The 23,079-nt window shown below is 43.2% G+C and overlaps 1 protein-coding gene across 1 annotated transcript in view; it reads right to left on the bottom strand.

The window, feature by feature from the left end:
• Nucleotides 1-23,079, bottom strand: part of CLSTN2 (calsyntenin 2) — a 623,667-nt gene that overhangs the window by 129,456 nt on the left and 471,132 nt on the right. The window contains exons 3-4 of the mRNA XM_059162790.1: nt 2,681-2,876; nt 1,746-1,954 (exon numbers count right to left, since the gene is read on the bottom strand). Coding sequence (XP_059018773.1) covers nt 1,746-1,954; nt 2,681-2,876 — 405 coding nt within the window. The remainder of the gene's footprint in view (nt 1-1,745; nt 1,955-2,680; nt 2,877-23,079) is intronic.

Here is a 23,079-nt window from a genome sequence, read left to right as displayed (position 1 = left end):
TTGCATCTCATCTCTCATTGGGCTGTGACTCTCCGGAACCAAGGCAGGAGGTCAAGTGGAGCTTGGCCACTCATCACAGAGACCTGCCCTTGTCTAGTCTTACTCTTCACCAAGGACTCATCACTCTCCAAATTCCAAAGCCTTTTGTGGACGAGGACCACACAGGTGGTCCGTGGGGAAAAGAAAAAGACAAACGAGTTGTTTTGTGTTTTACGGAGTGGCGCGTGCATGTGTATGTGCAAGGATGTGTGTGTGCATGCATGCGTGTGTGTATGTGATGTGTGTGAGACATGTCTGTGTGGTGGGGACAAGCCAGCCACATCACAGGGCCCATAGGAAAAGCTATCAGAAAGCAGTTCTGACGGGTTCTACTAATTGAAATCACCTACTTCTTCATCCCGAACCAATTTTTAAGGTCCCGTATCTTCTCCTGTACCTTCTTGGGCATGGACGCACTGATCCTGTGATCCACACAGTGGGTCTCCCGCAATGTCCAGGTCTGTAACTGTCGTTTCCACATGTTTTATCATTTTGCAAAGAAACTGTCCTATGACCATTTTGTCTGTTTTATGAATGTTGCTTTCATTGTCCGAGGCCGATCATAAACCACTGGAGGCCGGGGATGAGGGTGTCTCCTTGGCTTCCATCCCCTCTGGAACCTGCTGCACTTCTCAGGAAGCAGAAGACCAGGTCACAGGATAAGTTTCTCCCTGGTCTTGACGTCAAGGAGCACTGGGAGCACCGACCAGTGTAAGCAGGTAATGGATGGTACTTATCCCTGGGTGTTGGCTACCCAGAGGCCCCAAGTGAACCTTCTGGCTCCCCCTGGCTCACGGCAGGTGTTCTGCATCCCCTCACCCTCAAGCCTCCCTGATTTTTATTTGTTATTTTGACTTTCTTCCCATGGCAGGGTAAGCTTCATGTGGGCAGATCCATGTCTGTTTTGAGTTCCACTCTGCCTCCACTCCCAGTTCCCAGCACTGTGCCAGGACTTGGGCAATATTTACAGATGCTTTTCAATAGTATACTTGGCAAGTAATTATCATTTCATTAACATGGAGTTATTGAGAATTGCATTGAAAGTGGGCTGAGTTGATTGAACCTCTGGCTGGGGTGTTTGTACTACAAGATTCGTATTAATGGTGATGGGGAAATACACAAGTGGCTTTATAGGACTGTTTTCAGTTCAGTAAGTTCAGGCTGGGATAGGGGTTTGATGGGAGGCTTCATTCATTCTTCATTCTCACTATGGAAGAAATTCCCAAAGGACATTGGCAAGCTCATTTCAGAGTCCTCAATGAACCTAAGATTAGAAGGTGTTTCCAGAAATCTCCACCTTCTGTTTTAGCTTTTTATTTTGGTCTAAGAGCAAGAAACCAACGACAGGGGTTGGAGGTGGTGTCAAAACTAGTAACCCAGAAAAGGGCCTCAGATATGGCCTAGTTGATATCAGGGTGATTAGAACATTCTACCAGAAAACCTGTCTTCAGTACCCAAATGTGTGGCATTCTGAGTTTCATGGATTGTATTCATTGAGTGGGTGGTTGAGGTATTTTGGAGAAGGGATTTTAGACCTGGCTGTGTTGTTAATAATGTGAGGCCATCCCCTCCGGTGCGGGACTGAGTTCTGGGTTACTGAACCCAGATCACAGATGGCAAGGGAGTCATCACCTCCCACGGACTTCCAGAAAGGGGTGGTGGAGGGGTTTCCCGCCCCCCCACTGGAATCCTCTCAGGACACTCACCATTTCTGTCGATGGCAAAAGGCACGTCAGTTGTGACGATTTCATAGTTGCAAATCTGGCTATACTGGGGGGAGCAGTCCTCGTCAACGGCCTCCACCTGCAGGATGCTGTCGTAGATCTTCCCCTCCGTCACAACTGCCCTGTAGGCTGGCTCTTTGAAGGTGGGAGCAAACTCATTGATGTCCTTCACCTGGATATGGACCACAGCCCTGGGACCACACATAGGAAGGAAGAAATGGCAATAAAGGGAGGCTGACACTGTCGTTCCGCACCTCCCATGGCCACTGACTCTGGTCCCGGGGCCAAGAGAGCCGAGAAACTGCAGCCAGCCAGGCTGATGGTTGCCTGAGCTTTCTGTCCACCCTCCCACCAGAGAGGGCTCCACCTGTCCCTTCCCTCATCCTGAGATGAACCTGCCCCTTCTCTGGCCTTCCTGCTACCCAGCTTGGGGCAATGATTCCCTCGAGATCACCTCCCCTTTCCCTTCTTCGCTCCTCCTCTGTTCATTCACTCTTCTGTTCAGTCAGAACTGAACCACTCTGACTCTGTGCAAGGCTCAAAGCCAAACTCCATAATGGAGAGACTTCCAACCCAAACTAAGAAGTGCTGTGACAGGGACAAGCGTGCGACCTGGCAGAAACCCAGAGAAAGGTCCCAGCTGGGTCTGCAGGGTTGGGTCAGCTCAGGGAAGGCTTCTTGGAGGAAGTGACCTCTGAGTGCAGTCCTGCTAATGGAAGAGGGATGTCTCCAGGCAAAGGTGGGGGCAGAGGACAGCAGGTGCAGGAGTGGCCTGTGCCAATGCCTACAGAGGCCTGGGGAAGCAGCTGGCGGCTGAGCAGGCTGTGTGACTGCTGGGTATACAACCCTGAGGAGCAGTGTGTGATCCCAAAAGGTGGGGTGGAGAGGGGTTCAGGGAGCCTTGTCAGGAAACTCACTTGTGAGACTTCTTCCAGGCCGTCTCCCGGGGCCCAGCGCCACAGTCATAGGCCTGGATGATGAACGTGTACTCTTTCTGCAGCTCGCAGTCGATGGGGCTCTTGGCACGCAGCCGGCCCTCTCCTGACGTCTTGTTGAGCACCACGGCCTCGAAGGGCAGCTCCTGGCCATGGATCTTGAAGGCACAAATTTCCCCTGCAGAAGGATGCAAGACAGTGAATGGGGATCCTGAGAATTGCCAGATTGAAGACAGAGAAGCTCTCTTGGACCAGATTTGCAAACCCAAAACCTCTGGGCCATTTCCTCCACACAAAGGCTTGTCAAACTAGAAGAGGAGGCCTCCGGAGACCCAGATCAACATGCTCATTTCATGGATGGTAAAACTGAAGTGTTTCACACACAGAAATGTCACCCATCAAGTGTACCGGATGGGAGAAAAGAGTCATGGTGCCGGGGGCCTGGCTGATTGTCCTAGTTCGCTGTTTTTCCTAGCAGCTTCCTACTTGTCCTCTGCCCAGGGTGAGAAGAAGGATTTTTGCCCACAGTCTAAAGATAAATGACTATAGAGAAAAGAGGAAAAGGCCAAAGTTTTCACAGTGTTTGGCCCCCTGAACCAGAAACATGAGCATTGCTGGAGGACTTGTTAAAAATACAGACCTCTGGGTCCCATAGGGCCTTCCTGAATCAGCATCTGCATCATTTTTTAAAACCAGATCGCTGGTAAGGTGATTTGTTTGCTCACTAAATATGAGCAGCACAGCTCTGTCCTGTCCTCCTGGCTTAGACGCCCCACATTGCTGTAGCCAGCTTCCCCCGCCCACCACTTCTGTCTCTCCACCCACCCTTCCCTGTGGGGAGAGGGGCACCACTCAGTTGCAATTATCTCTCATAACAGTGGGGGTGAGTCTATGTGAGTTCCAGAATCCCCGTGGAGCCTGAAAAGCTAACTTCTTAAAGAGCTAAACATGTTGTGAAATTAATGCATTTCTCCCCCTCAGCTGGGTTAAAGTGTATTATAACTATTTCTCTGCATTAAAAGTGTAAGGCCGTGAAAACATCCTCTTTTTCCCAATTGATGGATATTTATTTCTTGGACCCCGATTGCAAGTAAGCCCTGCAGTATGTGCCTTGGGAAGGACTGAAAACTTGAGACACATTCTCTTCCTATCTTGTTGGGGTGATCATGTGTAGTTGTTCAGAAAGGCATGGTGCAGGGTAGGGGTGTGTGAGCATCCTGTGCCACAGGCAGCAAAGGGTTCAGCTCTCGGCTGCTGAGGTGTAGAAGACAGACTTGGAGCCCAGAGGCCCGGAGTCACATTCTGGGTTTGCCATGTTCTTGTTGCTGTGGTCAAACTCTGGATCTCAATTGTGTCCCATAAAATGTCCCAGGAGATGGTCTAGGAGGAGGGCATCTACCCTGGGACTTCCCAATCCTGGCCTGATATTGTCCTGCCACATTGCTGGGACCAGGGTGAGGGGCCTAGTGTGCACAATTTAAGGGGGTCCAGCAACCAAGTGTCTCTAGCCCAGTCCATGGCCAGGTGTTCCAAAAAGGAACAGTCTTCTGACACTGCAGGGAGAAGGGGTGACATGATTGCACCCCTGCTCTGTGCCAGGCACTGAGCTCCGTATCTCTATCCAGATGATCTTATTTAATCTTCACAGCAAACCTGGAGGCAGGGGATTTATCCCAACTTGCAAAATTAAAAAGAAGGAGGAGGAGGAGGAAGAGGGGGAAAGAGAATCCGAATCAGAGAGGTTATCACCTGCTCCAAATCACAGAGTTGAAGTTGGTGGAAGCCCCAGCTATGGCTGATTCCTGAGCCATGCCTTTTCTACTCCATAGCACCCTCTGGAAGCAGCCCCATAACTTCCAGGGGACTGCACTGGGATCGCTTCTAATAGCATCCTATATTCCCATTCACATCTCACTCTGAACAGAATTCTCCCATTTTACATATAGGAAGCATGCCCTGATCTCTTACTAACAATGTTTTCTGAGATGGTCAATCAATACCCATCTTACCCCTAGGCTTTTATTTTTTATTATTTCATCGATCCTCAATTTCATTACGAGCACTCCATTTTCCCTACAGCCCCTCCTGCCATTTCTCAGACGTAGGTGGAATAGCGGACCAGACAGACAGGCTGCAGACCAGGCCTGACAAAGACGGGTCCCATTCTGCCACTGTTGTTCATGATCAGTGGTGTCACTGTCCTCCTCATGGACAAGGCTAACTCTACAGCCCCTCAGGGTGGAATGGCGGGTTTCGTCTGGTCTCCTGTTTCATTTCTGCTCTGAGCTGGCTGGGGTTGCATGGATAGAACCTTGTGATTCTATCCCAAGATCAATGCCGATATGGCAATATTACCAGTCAGTGTGCCCAGCCCGGTTCTGGGGCAGTCTCTGGAGTGCCCAACCACCGTATGATTATAGGGCCAATCAGGCCATTTTTCTCTGAAGAGTCGAGTTAAACCAAAAATAAATGAGGGTAATTTTCCGTTGGAAACATTTGATCACCACTAAAGTGGTTCTCAAGACTCAGAAATCCTTAACAAGGGGCGCCTGGGTGGCTCAGAGGGCTAAGCCTCTGCCTTCGGCTCTGGTCATGATCTCAGGGTCCTGGGATCGAGTCCCGCATCGGGCTCTCTGCTCAACAGGGAGCCTGCTTCCTCCTCTCTCTCTCTCTGCCTGCCTCTCTACCTGCTTGTGATCTCTGTCTGTCAAATAAATAAATAAAATCTTTAAAAAAAAAAAAAAAAGAAATCCTTAACAAGAGGGAAGGAGAGGACGGAGGAAAAGGAGACACAGGGGAGGGAGAGACACAGGAAGCCGCAGGGCCACACATTTCATCCAAGTCCATCTCAGATTGCTCAATAGGACCAGAACTTTCTGAGAGCTGAGTAAGTGCCAGCACCATGCTGGGCCCATAGACACAAAGGACAGGACTTGGATCCTTTACACTGCGAGGATAGCCTATCATCAAGCACTCATTACCTAGAAGAGACAGCAAGGAAGCAAGGGCCACAGCATGCTCATGGAGTCTCATCAGCTCAGACCAAGACAGGATTTAGCCTCTTGGGAACGAAAACTAGAATTCACGCCACCCTCATGTCTCCCATCTCTTCATCTGACACTTGTGCTCCACTTGCAAAAACATTCATCTATTTTTTCATTCAATCATTCGCCACATGAATGTTTATTAAGGACCACGTGCCCAGCCCTGGTGCAACACTGAGGAGCAAAACCAGACCCAGTCGTGGAGGCTAGGACTGCTTAGGAGGCTAGGACTGCCAGGCTGCTGGCAGCTCAATGGGAGAACAGTGAGTGATCCGACCATCACAGCCCTAGATGAGGAAAGGTGACCATGATGCATGATTGAAGAGCTCCACGGGGCCAAGGAAGTTCTGATGCGTCAGCCGGGCGGGGAGACTTATCCACGGTGAGTGTGACACTGTAGGATAGTGGTCCCACAGGTCGCACTTGAGGGACCACTATCCTACCTAGAGATGTGACAGCTGAGCTGAGATCACAGGAAGAGAAGGAGAAACATGCCCAGGACATGAGGGAGGGAAGTAAGTCTCAGTCAAAGGAGCAGATGCTCTAGGGGTTGCAGGAGCCAGTGTGGCCAGAGCCGAGGCCATGGGGCGAGGCCAGCTTCATGGGCATGTGACCCATGAGCCACATAGCGTTCATGCTTAAGAGGATCTGGAGCTGGATTTCAGCCTCTGTCGTTACCACCTTGAAATTATTTTTTTTTTTAGATTTTATTTATTTATATGAGGGAGAGAGAGAGAGCATGAGAGAGAGAGAGAAAGCACAAGCAGGGGGAGTGGCAGAGGGAGAGGGAGAAGGAGGCTCCCCACTGAGCAGGAAGCCCGATGTGGGACTCTATCCCAGGACCCTGGGATCATGACCTGAGCCGAAGGCAGACGCTTAACTGACTGAGCCACTCAGGTGTGCCCTCCTCCCATCTTGAAAAACTTAATAACTTTATGTTTGAACTTGGGACAAGGCAGCATGTCCATGAGCAGAGGAGATAAGATTCATTGTCCTTGCTGCTCCATTTACAAACAGTGCTCAGAATGTGCGGTGAACACAGAATTCCAGAGCGCTCACCCCGTGTGGGAGGCTCAGCGACTCAGAGTGACAAGTTAAGCGAATGACGTCTGTGACTGAGAAGCGGGGAGCTGACCACCCCGAGAGGTTCCCTTTCTGTTTGAGCCACAGTTGTTTTGAAAGCAGAAAGAAGGCGGGGGTGTTTTATGACACATGACTAAGCAAAGAACCTGTTTTATCTTTTCTTACTCACGTTACTTCTCTGCGGTAGTTAATCGCTTATGCTGGAGATGGCAGAGAGGAAGTGGAGAGCTAGGACAGCCTGTGGTTCCTTTTGTCTGGGGCTGTCCTTCCTATCTATAAGCCTAGGGCAGAGAATGTGGGTAAAATGTGTGCCTCTCAGGAAGCAAAATAAAAACAGTTGAGCTCCGTTTGTGTTTGTGGGGCATTAACACTGCGCTGGTGAAGAATGAAATACATATGCATACACAAGCTACGAAATGTAAATTCTGTAATTTTGGGAGACTCTGCACAGCAGTTAACAGCTCTTATATTTGCATTTAAAACTGGCATTGCATAGTATAAAGATGAATGGTAAAATTCATGCTCATAATTTAACATTTTAATTTTGTCTTTACCTAGAATGACATCAAATAGCAAATTAAGAGCACCGCAAGTTGAGAGAAGGGTCTGTGGAAGAAAGGTCCCGGATGGAGGGCTGAGGGGGGAAGGATATTTCAAACTGCAGTTCCCAGCATTAGGGTATGGGGCTCACTGGGCTGCCTCCATCTTTTGGGAGGTCTGCCACTAGAATTTGTTATTACTGATAAAGGATTGCAGTGTGTGTGTGTTGGCAGGGGGAGGCGATGTGCTTAAAGTAAAAGTGTGTAATGATGATGGTAAGTGGTAGTTTCCATATAAAGATATCCCTCCTAAAATCTGGCTTTCTGATATGCTTTCTTGGGTAGGAGAGCAGCACAAAGGTGGGCATGCATACCGGGCCAGCAATGGGCTCTGTTGGGAGGGGAGGGCAGCAGCACCAGCCTGCCAAGCCTCTGGTTGTGAGCCACACTGGCCGTGGTCTCAGGAGGCTGAACTTGGCCTCCCCCAGAGGTTCCCTTGAGAGGCCAGACCAGAAGCAGGGCCCATGCAGTACTGGGGTGAGACACGATGGTTCCCTCCCTCAAGTACCCCGTCTATGTCCTGATTGCCTTCTCTCCTGCAGGAACACACCTCCCACCCCCTAGACACTGGCATAGCTGTCTCTTAAGTCCTCCCATAAAATTCTGGGGGAAATGAATGAAACTGATGGGTGAATGAAATCGATTTTTTAGAATATACTTAGTAAACCGAGCCTCAGATAAGCAGTTCACCCAAAGTCACTTTGATAGTAAGGAGTGGATCGAGGACTGATTTCGATCCTCTGATTCTGAATCTAGCATGCTCTTTGTTCTTTCTTGTTGCTTATCCCTGGTGAGTGTGACACTGTAGGACAGTGGTCCCTCAAGTGCGACCTGTGGACCACTGGAATCTCTAAAACCCCTGCTGCGGGCTCCACAGAGTCAGAATTACCACACAATTAACATTATGACATTCACTGACTTTTTCACCATGGTGATATTTGCACTGATGGTATAAAAGCAATGGTGACTAGAAATGCTGGTGCCGGGCACCTGGGTGGCTCAGTCAGTTAAGCGTCTGCCTTAAGCCCTGGGTCAGGCTCCCTGCTCAGTGGGGAGTCTGGTTCTCCCTCTCCTCCCTGCTTATGCTCTCTCTCACTATCTGTCTCTATCTCTCTCTTTCTCAAATAAATGAGTAAATCTTTAAAATAGATAAATAAATAAATAAAACCGCTGGTGCCCTAGTAGCACCCAGCTGCATTCTTTATCATAGAGTTGGAGAAAAAAAAAAGTCAATTTCACTTAAGAATGACTTGAGTAATGCAGTAAATCTTATTAATTTCTTAAATCTCAATCCTCAAGTACACATCTTTTTAATATTCTGGGTAACAAAATGAAGGTATACGTAAAGCCCCTAGCTGAACAATGTAGGCTAGTGTGTCTCTAAGAAAAGCCTTTGTATAAGTCGAGTGGGAACTGGACGAGGCCCTTTTCTCATAGAATGTCTTTTTTACTTGAAAGAATGATTGACGGACAAACTATGTTTATTCAAACGGGAGTGTGTGGCAGACTTTTTGGTTAAGTAACCCTGTCACCTCAAGGAGAAGAACCAGCAGTATTTGTTGCCAATGATAAGATTAGAGCTTTCAACATTGGAAAACTCGTGTCTGCCACATTAAGTTTCCACAATTTTCTTTAATACTCTTCCAATGAAATGGTTAGTGATATTAATGAATGTGACCGTGGGATACTGTATGATGAAATACATCAAGTTTTGAAAGACCCACTTGCCAGTGAATCAGCATCTTCCAAATGACCGATGTGTAGTATTACACACTCATGTATGGGTAAAAGATCTGTTCAAAGTGTGAGACAGACCAGTGGATTCTAATGTAATAGTATATGATAAGTTCATTAACGCGATTTCGGATTTCTCATTATAGACAGCCTTTAAGAAATTTACTTAGGAGTCCAGGTGTTATTATCAGAGAAGAATATCTACAATTCTATGAAAAGATTTTTAAAATACTTCTCTCTTTTCCAACTATATACCTGGGTGAGGCCATATTTTTTAATTCACATACTTCCTCTAAACAACTTATCTCAACAGACTGAGGAAGAAGCAGATGAGGCTCTAGCTGTCTTCTAGCAAGCTAGACATTGAAGGGATTGCAAAAATGGAAACAATGCCACTCTTCTCACTAATTTATTTTGTTTTTTATATATATATCCAAAATCATATATATATATATGTGTGTGTGTGTGTGTGTATACATATATATGTACATATATATATATGTATGATTATATATATATGATTATATATATATATATATATATGATTTTATTTACTTGACAGAGAGAGAAGGAGAGAGAGAGAGAGCACAAGCAGGGGGGGTAGCAGGAAGAGGGAGAGGGAGAAGGAGACTCCCTGCTGAGCAAGGAACCTGTGGGACTTGATCCCAGGACCCTGGGATCATGACCTTAGCCTAAGCAGATGCTTAACTGACTGAGCCACCCAGGCACCCTGGGGGGGAATATATATATACACACACACACATATATATGTATATATATATTTTTTTGTCAAAGTATGTTATGTATTTAATATGTAATTAATTTATTATTGTTGTTTTTAAGTGAATTAAAATAAGGATCTGAAAGTTTTCTCAGTTTCACTTTCTTCTATAACAAACCTCAATAGACATAACCCACATAGACAAAACCTCATGCAAATCCTTAATAATGTTTATGAGTATAGGGGTCATGAGACCAAAAAGCTTGAGAAGTCTGTTCTTGTAACTTATCAGGCACAGTTTCCACCCCGATCATGATTTCACTTCCTGACCCTGATGTTAAACCTCAGCCCGTCACCTCTCAGAGAACTCCCAACCTCAGAGCGACACAGTACGTTTTGTATCTCACAGCTGAAGCCTTTGTTGTGAGTTCACCCAGGTAGAGCTTGATGTCCACAGAGTGTTGGGGGGCAAGAAACTTCACTTCCAGATCTTTATCTGAACATGGACAGTCTCAATCTGGCTCTGGAGTCAGAGAGGCTGACTCAGATCCTACCTCTCTGATTAACTCCCTGTGTGAACTTGGGCAAGTCGCTTACCTCTCTTTGTCTCTTTCCTCATCTGTAGAATGGGATGATAACAGTCATGGTCCCTTCATAGCAATTTTTATTGTTGAGAGGACTAAATGCATTAACACCCATAGAACACTTACTAGTGCCTGCTATGAAGTTAAGTCGTACATAAATGTTAGCTCTTATCCCGGTCACAATATTGAAGAAAAGTCACACACTTGTGACAAACTCCCTGTTCATGCTTGAGAAGTGAAGGGGCTGAATGTGGAGATGATTTCATCAGCAAAAATATTTTGAATCATTCAAAACCCATGTGCTCCATGAACCACCTTGTACCCACTGGCCACAGCCTCCATACACTTGGTTTCCTGAACATCACTGGTCAGCGACTATCTCCCGTGTCTGCAAAAGTTCATCCAGAGCCAGTAGTGCATCACAGGTCAGGTTTTTGGGGTGGGTGGGTACTCTTCGCCTGCTTGATTTTGCTTGTCCCAGCGGCTGGAGGTCGCCAATGGCCAATATTGGGCAAGAGTAAAGGGTGCTAAGCACCCTACTCTTAGCAGGTCCGTCTTACTTCACCAAGAACCATCTCACCCCAAATGGCCATAGACCTGAGGAAAATAATAGGTATTGTAAAGGCTTCTCCTCCAGATGGAGTATGATGCCACCTGCTCTCCACCGCACACTGTGTCCTCTGGCATGCACACTCGGCAGAACGTGACCACCAACCGTGCTGCCCGAGGGCTGGGGGCAGGGGGTATGATGGGTAAAATGTAGTCTACACCGCTACCTGGAGCCATCTGCCATCACTTTAAGTATACTAAAATGGGAAAGGACAAATGCTAATCACATCAAGAGGCAATCATGTCCAGAATATCAAGTTAGGGCTGAACTAAGAAATAAATCTTTACTTTAAAAGGAAGAGGTGGTTTGAAGCCCTCTTGCTCCTGATAAAAACTTAAAATGTCCCAAAGGAAAAAGCAAAAGGGAAAGGTTGGATGATTACTGTTTTTGCTTGCTCCCTCATGTGTCCGGTGGCAGGCAGGTGACCTTGGTTGGGGTCCCAGCTCTCTTCTCAGCTGAGTGACCCTGATGCATTCCTAAATTCCTCTTCATTACAACTGAGGATATGACCATGCCGAATCCTGAAAGTGCCATGAGGCTGCGCGGACACGTGAAATGCATAAGTTCTCTGGGAAATGTGAAGGTCTATCTGCGTTTTATTATTGCGATAATAATAAACCCTACTTTCAACCCTGCAAGTAGATAAATGGATATTGGTGACTTTATTTCTATTAGACACAGAAGTCAGGGGAGGGGAGGTGTCACCATTTATAGCTTCTGGTCTACTTAGTATTGAACAAAATTAAATATATTTTTTTGTTTCAAAATCTCCCTCCTTTTGGAAGATTCACATAGCACAGTTATTGCATTGCTGAAAGACCGAAGAAGACAATGCATTTTTCCTTCTTTAGCAATGTTTGTTGAATGAATAAATCATCCAAACAAGTACTATATATGCTGAGAGACTTGGAGAAGTCCCCCTGGGTCAGTTCATCACAATAGGAGATGTCAGACAGTCATTTGCTCTGCCTGGTGCCCAGTGGTCTGGAGTTCAAGGACTCAACACACAAACATGTGCTGTGTTCATAATTCACTCAGCAAACCTTCCCTAGATGTGCATAACAAACAGAAATGGAATGCATAATAATTTATAAAATTTACTGCAGCTCACATTTATTGAGCATTTATGAGGGACCTGGCACTTGTTTGGGTCTACAGCGAAAACCACCTGCATCTCTTTATGTTTCTTGATCCAGCCATGATAAACTCAGTAACTATCCTATTCAGTGTGGTTTCCTTGCTCTGTCCCTTCTCCTGCCATCTGACAACTCCTGACCCCACCGGAGATCTGGATGAATCTGAGACTAGCTCTGTGTTCGCAGACCAGAAAAGGAGGCAGATGAACAAAAAGTTAAGTGCAATAAAATACTCAAAGGCTGTAACAGGTATCTGTTCTAGGTGTGGTGAGAACACAACGCACAATGGTCAGTCATTCTCACACCTAAGTGCTTCCAGACCCAGTTGCTTGCTGTCATGGAGCCACCAAAGAGGAGTGATGTCGCTGCCAGGAGGACTGGATTTCAGCCTAAACATCTCTGCGGGGACAAGACCCTGCCTAAAGATGCCACCATGTCTTCCTCTTTACAATAGCACTTTGGGGCTTCTGTTCCTAGCAGAAGGGTAGTGCAGGTCAGTGCCTGGTAGATGAGACAGCTTTTTCCTCGTCTCACCCTTGTGCCCTCACAGATGGGAGTGACTCCCTGCCTTCCTGCTGACCTAACTGGTTGACCCCCAGGTATCCACAGTTCAGGTCAGGAGTTGTCAGATGGTGGAAGAAGAGAGGGAGCAAGGAAACCACACTGAATAGGATGGTGGCAGAGTTCATCAGGGCTGGATTTTTTAAGGTTGGCCAAGAATGCAAAACTCTGTGTCTCAAGAGTTATTAACTGGATGCAATTACCAGATGGGAAGAGACACCCTTCTCACTGGCAAGCAGGAGTGGGGGACTCTCAAAGACGGTGGAGAGTCTTATTTAAAAACGAAGGGTTCTTGTTTGCCCACAGCTGTTGGGTGGAGTTCAGTCAGACCCACTCCACAGTCATTATCTGGACTCTACCTCGATTAACTCCTGCTTGGCCTTCTGGGGAAATAATGGATGTTGAAGTGCCTGGAGAATGAAAAAATCCTATACACATATAATGGCCCTCTACCACTCTGCAATCATCTCCATCAACACAGTTTTTATAAGCATCTACCTCCTGCAGGGAGGGGATCTTAGGAGATGCTGAGGCTCTTACAATTAGAGTCAGGGCTCATGATTTCAGAAACAGGAGCTATCCATCAGACCAAATATATTTTTTTTCTTTTTTCTTTAATTGAAGTATAGTTGACATACAGTGTTATATTAGTTTCCGGTGTACAATACAGTGATTCAACATTTCCATACATTACTCAGTGCTCATCATGGTAAGTGTAGGCTTGGTCCCCTTTGCCTATTTCACCCATCCCCCACCCACTGCCTTTCTGGCAACCACCAGTTTGTTCTTTGTATTTGAGAGTCTGTTTTTGTCTTTTTTGTTGTTGTTGTTCATTTGTTTCTTAAATTCCACATGTGTATCAAATCTTACGGTATTTGTCTTTTTCTTTCTGATTTCACTTGGCATTTTACCCTCCAGATCCATCCGTATTGCAAACAGCAAGCTCTCATTCTTTTTGATGGCTGAGTAATATTCCATTATAGATATAAAACACACATGTCTATATCTATATATCACATTTTCCTTTATAAGAAATTTTTAAAGGTTTTATTTATTTATTTGAGAAAGAGAGAAAGAGTATAAATGGGGGAGGGACAGAGGGAGAAGGAGAAGCAGACTCCCTGCTGAGGGGGGAGCCTGAGGTTGGGCTCAATCCCAAGAACCTGAGATCACAACCAAAGGCAGACCCTTAACTGACTGAACCACCCAGGTGCCCCTATATATCATTTTCTTTATCCACTCATCTATTGATTGACACTTGGGTTGCTTCTTTATCTTGGCTATTGTAAATAATGCTGCCATAACATAGGGGAGCAGATAGATTTTTTTTTTTTCTGGAATTAGTATTTTTGTTTTCTTTGGGTAAATACCCTGTAGTAGAATTACTGAGTCTTTAGGTAATTCTATTTTTAATTTTTTGAAGAACCTCCATACTGTTTTCCACCGTGGCTGTACCAATTTGCATTTCCACTAACAGTGCATATTGGCTAGGATGTGCATTTTCTCCACATCCTAGCCAATACTAGCTGTTTCTTATGTTTTTGATTTTAGCCATTCTGATAGGTATGAGGTGATACCTCATTGTGGTTTTGATTTGCATTTCCCCGATGATGAGTGATGTTGAACATTTTTTAATGTGTCTCTTGGCCATGTGCATGACTTTTTTGGAGAGTTATAAATTCAGGTCTCCTGCTCAATTTTTAATCAAATTATTTGTTGGTTTGTTTTGGTACTGAGTAGTATAATTTTTTTAATATATTTTGGATACTAACCCTTTATCAGATATGTCATTTGCAAATATCTTCTCCCATTCAGCAGGTTGCCTTTTAGTTTTGTTGATAATTTCCTTAACTGTGCAAAAGTTTTTTTTTGATGTACTCCCTGTAGTTTATTTTTGCTTTTGCTTCCCTTGACAAAGGAGACATATCTAGAAAAATGTTTCTATGGCTGATGTAAAAGAAATTACTATATTTTCTTCTAGGAGTTTTATGGTTTCAGGTCTCATATTTAGATCTTTAATCCATGTTGAGTTTATTTTTGTGTGTGGTATAAGAAAGTTGTCCAGTTTAATTTTTTTGCATGTAGCTGTGCAGTTTTCCCAGAACCATTTATCAAAGACACTGTCTTTTGCCCATTGTATATTCTTGCCTCCTTTGTCGAAGATTAATTTACCATATAAGCATGGATTTATTTCTGGGCTTTCTGCTCTGTTCCATGGATTGATGTGTCTATTTTTGTGCCAGTACCATACTGTTTTAACACTACAGCTTTGTAGCATATCTTGAAATCTGGGATTGTGAGGACCAAATAATTAATGAGTGCTAATGAGTTTTCAGGATATAAGGACTGAATATTATAAACTCAAGTAACCAGAGGAAGGCCTGAAGACTAATATTCAAATAGAATTGGTATAGATCATACTGACTTCATAATTTCTTCCTATCTTCTTTTTCTCAGTGTCTAGAGGAGTCTCACATGTAGCCTCAACATTGAACCAATCAGAAGTTCTAACCCGGGTCCCTGGGTGGCTCAGTGGGTTAAGCCTCTGCCTTCACTCAGGTCATGATCTCAGGGTCCTGGGATCAAGCCCCACGTCAGGCTCTCTGCTCAGCAGGGAGCCTGCTTCCCCCTTCTCTCTATGCTTGTCTCTCTGCCTATCTATGATCTCTGTCTGAAAAAAAAAAAAAAAAAAAAAAGAAGTTCTAACCCACTCAAACCTGAAGGCTTTGCTTTCTTCCATTCAATTTTTTTAAATTAATTTTTTTCTGTATTTCATTCTGAATTTTTCTCATCTACAATGTCTTTAGGGACTTGGATAGGCACAGGATGCAAGTTTCCCTTCGAAGAACACCTTCTTGAATGATCTACTCCATACTTTTCAGAGTGGAAGCCACTAGCCACACTGTGGGTCTTTAATACTGGATATGAGTCTAGTGTGACAGAAAAGCTAGGTTTTAAATTTTATTTAATTTTCATATTTGAATTGTACCTTTAAGAACAGTTGCTCAATACAGCTACCGAAAAACTTTTAAGTATGTTCAGGAATGTGAATCAGTTTTTTCAACCATAATCTACATACAGACCAAATATTTCCAGTGAGAATTTAGAGTCCAAATTGAGACATCTTATAAGTGTAAAATACGTATCAGATTTAAAAATCCTTTTTATGAAATATTTTTTATTAATTATTTTCTATTTGATAGCATATCAAGATGATAATATTGGATATTTGGGGTATATAACACATTATTGAAATCAATTCCACCTCTTTACTTTACTTGTTTAATGTGGCTACCAGAAAACAAATAATTATGTATACAGCTGGAATTATATTTCTGTTGGACAGTGTTGCTCTACATAATTAATAGCATATATCATTAAGGCTAATTTTCCCATAGAAATAAATGTAAAGTACACAGGATGCATCCTATAGTGATTGTAGAATTGTTCTGCTTAAATGCTGATTTTTATTTCTCACTATTTTCCCTAATATTTAGAGTAATTTTTCCTCTTAAAACAACAGCCCATTTGGCCTTCTTCAGACGATTAAGCCAAATTTAGCTCAAGTTCCCAAAGTGCTGATTGTCAGGACTTGAATTAGCATGGCCTCTTAATGCTTTGGATGGTTCTTATTATAAAAGAAAATACTTTGAAATTCTAATGACATTGCATATTTAAATAATAGCACATTGGTCACTTACAGAATTTCAGGTGTATGTACTGATAAATGGCTTTTATTACTTATCAGCTAAGGTAGAAGCCTTCTGGCAACAGGATTTGAGTTTATAATTCACTTAGTCACCAAAATTAAAAATGTGTCATTCTTTATAAAGAAAATTTTATTTTTATAAAATAAATTTAATAACATTACATTACTTCTATATTAATAGTAAGGTAAGAGAGGAGGAGTCAAGATGGTGGAGAAGTAGCAGGCTGAGTCTACATCAGGTAGCAGGAGATCAGCTAGATAGCTTATCTAAACATGTTGCAAACACCTACAGATCCAACAGGAGATCGAAGAGAAGAACAGCAATTCTAGAAACAGAAAATCAACCACTTTCTGAAAGGTAGGACTGGCAGAGAAGTCAATCCAAAGCGACGGGAAGATAGACCCCGGGGGTAGAGGCCGGCTCCCGGCAAGCAGCGGAGCAATGGAGCACAAAATTGGGACTTTTAAAACTCTGTTCCGCAAGGGACATTGCTTCAGAGGCTAAATCGGGGTGAAGCCCACGTGGGGTCAGCATGGCCCCAGATCACAGAAGGATCGGGGGTGTCTGAGTGTTGCAGAGCTTGCAGGTATTAGAACAGGGAAGCTGGCTACAGAGACAGAGCCGACAGTAAGCTCACAGCTCGGGGTTACCTTGAACTGGTCGCAGGCTCAGTGAGCTCAAAGCGTGGCTGGAGGTCAGGCAGACGGGAGTTACTTGGTGCTGTTCTCTGAGGGCACACTGAGGAGTGGGGCCCTGAGCTCTCAGCTCCTCTGGGCAGGAGACCAGGAGGCCGCCATTTGTATTCCCATCCTCCAGAACTCTATGGAAAGCGTTCAGGGAACAAAAGCTTCCGAAAGCAAACCTGAGTGGATTATTCAGCCCAGCCCCTGGTAAGGGTGGTGCAATTCCGCCTGGGGCAAAGACACTTGAGAATCACTACACCAGGCCCCTCCCCCAGAAGATCAACAAGAAATCCAGCCAAGACCAAGTTCACCTACCAAGGAGTGCAGTTTCAATACCAAGGAGAGCAGCGGAATTCCAGAGGAGGAGAAAACAAAGCACTGAACTCATGGCTTTCTCCCCATGATTCATTAGTCTTGCAGTTAATTTAATTTTTTTCCAATTTTTTTCTTCTACTAATTTTTTTAACTTTTACCCTTTTCTTTTTTAACATTTTTTAACTAGTTTATCTAATATATATATATATATATATATATATATATATATATTTCTTTTTTCTTTATTCATTTTCTCTTTTAATTGTTTCTTTTTTTTTCTGAATCTCTTTTTTCTGAATCCCCTTTCTCACCAGCATGATTTGGGGTCTCTTCTGATTTGGTTAAAGCATATTTTCCTGGGGTCTTTGCCATGCTTTTAGTATTTTACTTGCTCCTTCATATACTCTTATCTGGACAAAATGACAAGGTGGAAAAACTCACCACAAAAAAAAGAACAAGAGGCAGTACCAAAGGCTAGGGACCTAATCAATACAGACATTGGTAATATGTCAGATATAGAGTTCAGAATGACGATTCTCAAGGTTCTAGCTGGGCTCAAAAAAGGCATGAAAGATATTAGAGAAACCCTCTCGGGAGATATAAAAGCCCTTTCTGGAGAAATAAAAGAACTAAAACCTAACCAAGTTGAAATTTAAAAAAGCTATTAATGAGGTGCAATTAAAAATGGAGGCTCTCACTGCTAGGATAAATGAGGCAGAAGAAAGAATTAGTGATATAGAAGACCAAATGACAGAGACTAAAGAAGCTGAGCAAAAGAGGGACAAACAGCTACTGGACTATGAGGGAAGAATTTGAGAGATAAGTGGCATGAAACAACATTGGAATAATTGGGATTCCAGAAGAAGAAGAAAGAGAGAGGGGAGCAGAATGTATATTGGAGACAAGTATTTGAGAGAATTTCCCCAATATGGCAAAGGGAACAAGCATCAAATTCCAGGAGGTGCAGAGAACCCCCCTCAAAATCAACAAGAATAGGTCCACACCCCGTCACCTAATAGTAAAATTTACAAGTCTTAGTGACAAAGAGAAAATTCTGAAAGCAGCCCGGGAAAAGAAGACTGTAACATACAATGGTAGAAATATTAGATTGGCAGCAGACTTATTCACAGAGACCTGGCAGGCCAGAAAGAACTGGCATGATATATTCAGAGCACTAATTGAGAAAAACATGCAGCCAAGAATACTATATCCAGCTAGGCTATCATTGAAAATAGAAGGAGAGATAAAAAGCTTCCAGGACAAACAAAAACTGAAAGAATTAGCAAACACCAAACCAGCTCTACAGGAAATATTGAAAGGGGTCCTCTAAGCAAAGAGAGAGCCTAAAAGTAGTAGATCGGAAAGGAACAGAGACAATATACAGTAACAGTCACCTTACAGGCAATACAATGGCACTAAATTCATATATCTCAATAGTTATCCTGAATGTTAATGGGCTAAATGCCCCAATCACAGGGTATCAGAATGGATAAAAAACAAAACCCATCTATATGTTTCCAACAAGAAACTCATTTCAGACCCGAAGACACCTCCAGATTTAAAGTGAGGAGGTGGAAAACAATTTACCATGCTAATGGACATCAGAAGAAAGCAGGGATGGCAATCCTTATATCAGATCAATTAGATTTTAAGCCAAAGACTATAATAAGAGATGAGGAAGGACACTATATCATACTCAAAGGATCTGTCCAACAAGAAGATCTAACAATTTTAAATATCTATGCCCCTAACATGGGAGCAGCCAACTATATAAACCAATTAATAACAAAATCAAAGAAACGCATCAACAGGATGTGAGGGCGATCTGACTGCAACATCTGTTACCCCATTGATCACCAGGGTTGATTTGGCTGATCTGGCTGGCTAGGCGGGTGTCCCCTTTCTCCCTCACTGCTCCACGTACATCCTTCCCGAAGCTGCATGCTCGGTCGAGGAGGACGACCTTCCCCTAGAGGAGAGGACTGTTCTTCGGTCAAGGGTATACGAGTAATGGCGCTCCCCTGCTAGAACCTCCAAAGAAACACATCAACAGGAATACAATAATAGTAGGGAACTTTAACACTCCCCTCACTGAAATGGACAGATCATCCAAGCAAAAGAACAGCAAGGAAATAAAGGCCTTAAATAACACACTGGACCAGATGGACATCACAGATATATTCAGAACATCTCATCCCAAAGAAACAGAATACTCATTCTTCTCTGGTGCACATGGAACATTCTCCAGCATAGATCACATCCTGGGTCCTAAATCAGGTCTCAACTGGTATAAAAAGATTGGGATCATTCCCTGCATATTTTCTGACCACAATGCTCTGAAGCTAGAACTCAATCACAAGAGGAAATTTGGAAAGAACCCAAATACATGGAGGCTAAACAGCATTCTTCTAAAGAATGAATGGATCAACCAGGAAATTAAAGAAGAATTGAAAAAACTCATGGAAACAAATGATAATGAAAACACAACAGTTCAAAATCTGTGGGACACAGCAAAGGCAGTCTTGAGAGGAAACTATATAGCGGTACAAGCCTTTCTCAAGAAACAACAAAGGTCTCAAGTACACAACCTAACCCTACACCTAAAGGAGCTGGAGAAAGAACAAGAAAGAAACCCTAAACACAGAAGGAGAAGAGAAATAATAAAGATTAGAGCAGAAATCAGTGAAATAAAAACAAACAAACAAACAACAAAACCAACAGAACAAATCGATGAAACTAGGAGCTGGTTCTTTGAAAGAATAAGATTGATAAACACCGGGACAGATTTATAAAAAGAAAGGAGAAAGGACCCAAATAAATAAAATCATGAATGAAAGAGGAGAGATCACAACTAACACCAAAGAAATACAAACAATTATAAGAACATACTATGAGCAACTCTATGCAAACAAATTTGACAATCTGGAAGAAATGGATGCACTTCTAGAGACATATAAACTACCACAACTGAACCAAGAAGAAATAGAAAACCTGAACAGAACCATAACCAGTAAGGAGATTGAAACAGTCATTAAAAATCTCCAAACAAACAAAAGCCCAGGACCAGACGGCTTCCCAGGGGAATTCTACCAAACATTTAAAGAACTAATTCCTATTCTCCTGAAACTGTTCCAAAAACTAGAAATGGAAGGAAAGCTTCCAAACTCATTTTATGAGGCCAGCATCACCTTGATCCCAAAACCAGACAAGGATCCCATCAAAAAGAGAACTACAGACCAATATCCTTGATGAACACAGATGCGAAAATTCTCACCAAAATACTAGCCAATAGGATTCAACAGTACATTAAAAGGATTATTCACCACGACCAAGTGGGATTTATTCCAGGGCTGCAAGGTTGGTTCAACATTTGCAAATCAATCAATGTGATACAACACATTAATAAAAGAAACAACAAGAACCATATGATACTCTCAATAGATGCTGAAAAAGCATTTTACAAAGTATAGCATCACTTCCTGATCAAAACTCTTCAAAGTATAGGGATAGAGGGCACATACCTCAATATTATCAAAGCCATCTATGAAAAACCCACCGCAAATATCATTCCCAAAGGAGAAAAACTGAAAGCTTTTCCACTAAGGTCAGGAACATGGCAGGGATGTCCATTATCACCACTGCTATTCAACATAGTACTAGAAGTCCTATCCTCAGCAATCAGACAACAAAAGGAAATTAAAGGCATCCAAATCAGCAAAGAAGAAGTCAAACTATCACTCTTTGCAGATGATATGATACTATATGTGGAAAACCCAAAAGACTCCACTCCAAAACTGCTAAAACTTATACGGGAATTCAGTATAGTGTCAGGATATAAAATCAATGCACAGAAATCGGTTGCATTTCTCTACACCAACAACAAGACAGAAGAAAGAGAAATTAAGGAGTCAATCCTATTTACAGTTGCACCCAAAACTATAAGATACCTAGGAATAAACCTAACCAAAGAGGCTAAGAATCTATACCCAGAAAACTATAAAGTATTCATGAAAGAAATTGAGGAAGACACAAAGAAATGGAAAAATGTTCCATGCTCCTGGATTGGAAGAGTAAATATTGTGAAAATGTCTATGCTACCTAAAGCAATCTACACATTTAATGCAATTCCTATCAAAATACCATCCATTTTTTTCAAAGAAATGGAACAAATAACCCTAAAATTTATATGGAACCAGAATAGACCTCAAATAGCCACAGGAATATTGAAAAAGATAGCCAAAATTGGTGGCATCAATATTCCGGACTTCAAGCTTTATTACAAAGCTGTCATCATCAAGACAGCATGGTACTGGCACAAAAACAGACATAGATCAATGGAACAGAATCGAGAGCCCAGAAATAGACCCTCAACTCTATGGTCAACTAATCTTCAACAAAGCAGGAAAGAATGTCCAATGGAAAAAAGACAGCCTCTTCAATAAATGGTGTTGGGAAAATTGGACAGCCACATGCAGAAAAATGAAATTGGACAATTTCCTTACACCACACACAAAAATAGACTCAAAATGGATAAAGGACCTCAATGTGAAAAGGGAATCCATCAAAATCCTTGAGAAGAACACAGGCAGCAACCTCTTCAACCTCAGCTACAGCAACATCTTCCTAGGAACATCGCCAAAGGCAAGGGAAGCAAGGGAAAAATGAACTATTGGGATTTCATCAAGATCAAAAGCTTTTGAACAGCAAAAGAAACAGTTAACAAAACCAAAAGACAGCTGAAAGAATGGGAGAAGATATTTGCAAACGATAAATCAAATAAAGGGCTAGTGTCCAAAATCTATAAAGAACTTAGCAGACTCAACACCCAAAGAACAAAGAATCCAATCAAGAAATGGGCAGAAGACAGGGGCACCTGGGTGGCTCAGTGGGTTAAGCCTCTGCCTTCGGCTCAGGTCATGATCTCAGGGTCCTGGGATCGAGTCCCGCATCGGGTTCTCTGCTCAGCAGGGAGCCTGCTTCCTCCTCTCTCTCTCTGCCTGCCTCTCTGCCTGCTTGTGATCTCTCTCTGTCAAATAAATAAATAAAATCTTTAAAAAAAAAAAAAAAAAAGAAATGGGCAGAAGACATAAACAGACATTTCTGCAAAGAAGACATCCAGATGGCCAACAGACACATGAAAAAGTGCTCCACATAACTTGGCATCAGGGAAATACAAATCAGAACCATAATGAGATATCAACTCACACCAATCAGAATGGCTAAAATTAACAAGTCAGGAAATGACAGATGCTGGCAAGGATGTGGAAAAAGGGGAACCCTCTTACACTGTTGGTGGGAATGCAAGCTGGTGCAACCACTCTGGAAAACAGCTTGGAGGTTCCTCAAAATGTTGAAAATAGAACTACTCTACGACCCAGCAATTGCACTACTGGGTATTTACCCTAAAGATACAAACGTAGTGGTCCGAAGGGGCATGTGCACCCAAATGTTTATAGCAGCAATGTCTACAATAGCCAAACTGTGGAAAGAACCTAGATGTCCATCAACAGATGAATGGATAAAGAAGATGTGGTATATATACACAATGGAATACTATGCAGCCATCAAAAGAAATGAAATCTTGCCATTTGCGATGACGTG

Source organism: Mustela lutreola, chromosome 2 (assembly GCF_030435805.1).
Source record: "Mustela lutreola isolate mMusLut2 chromosome 2, mMusLut2.pri, whole genome shotgun sequence".
NCBI lineage: Eukaryota > Metazoa > Chordata > Mammalia > Carnivora > Mustelidae > Mustela > Mustela lutreola.
The sequence above is the reverse complement of the archived record's forward strand: the minus strand, read 5'-3'. Positions and strand labels throughout refer to the sequence as shown.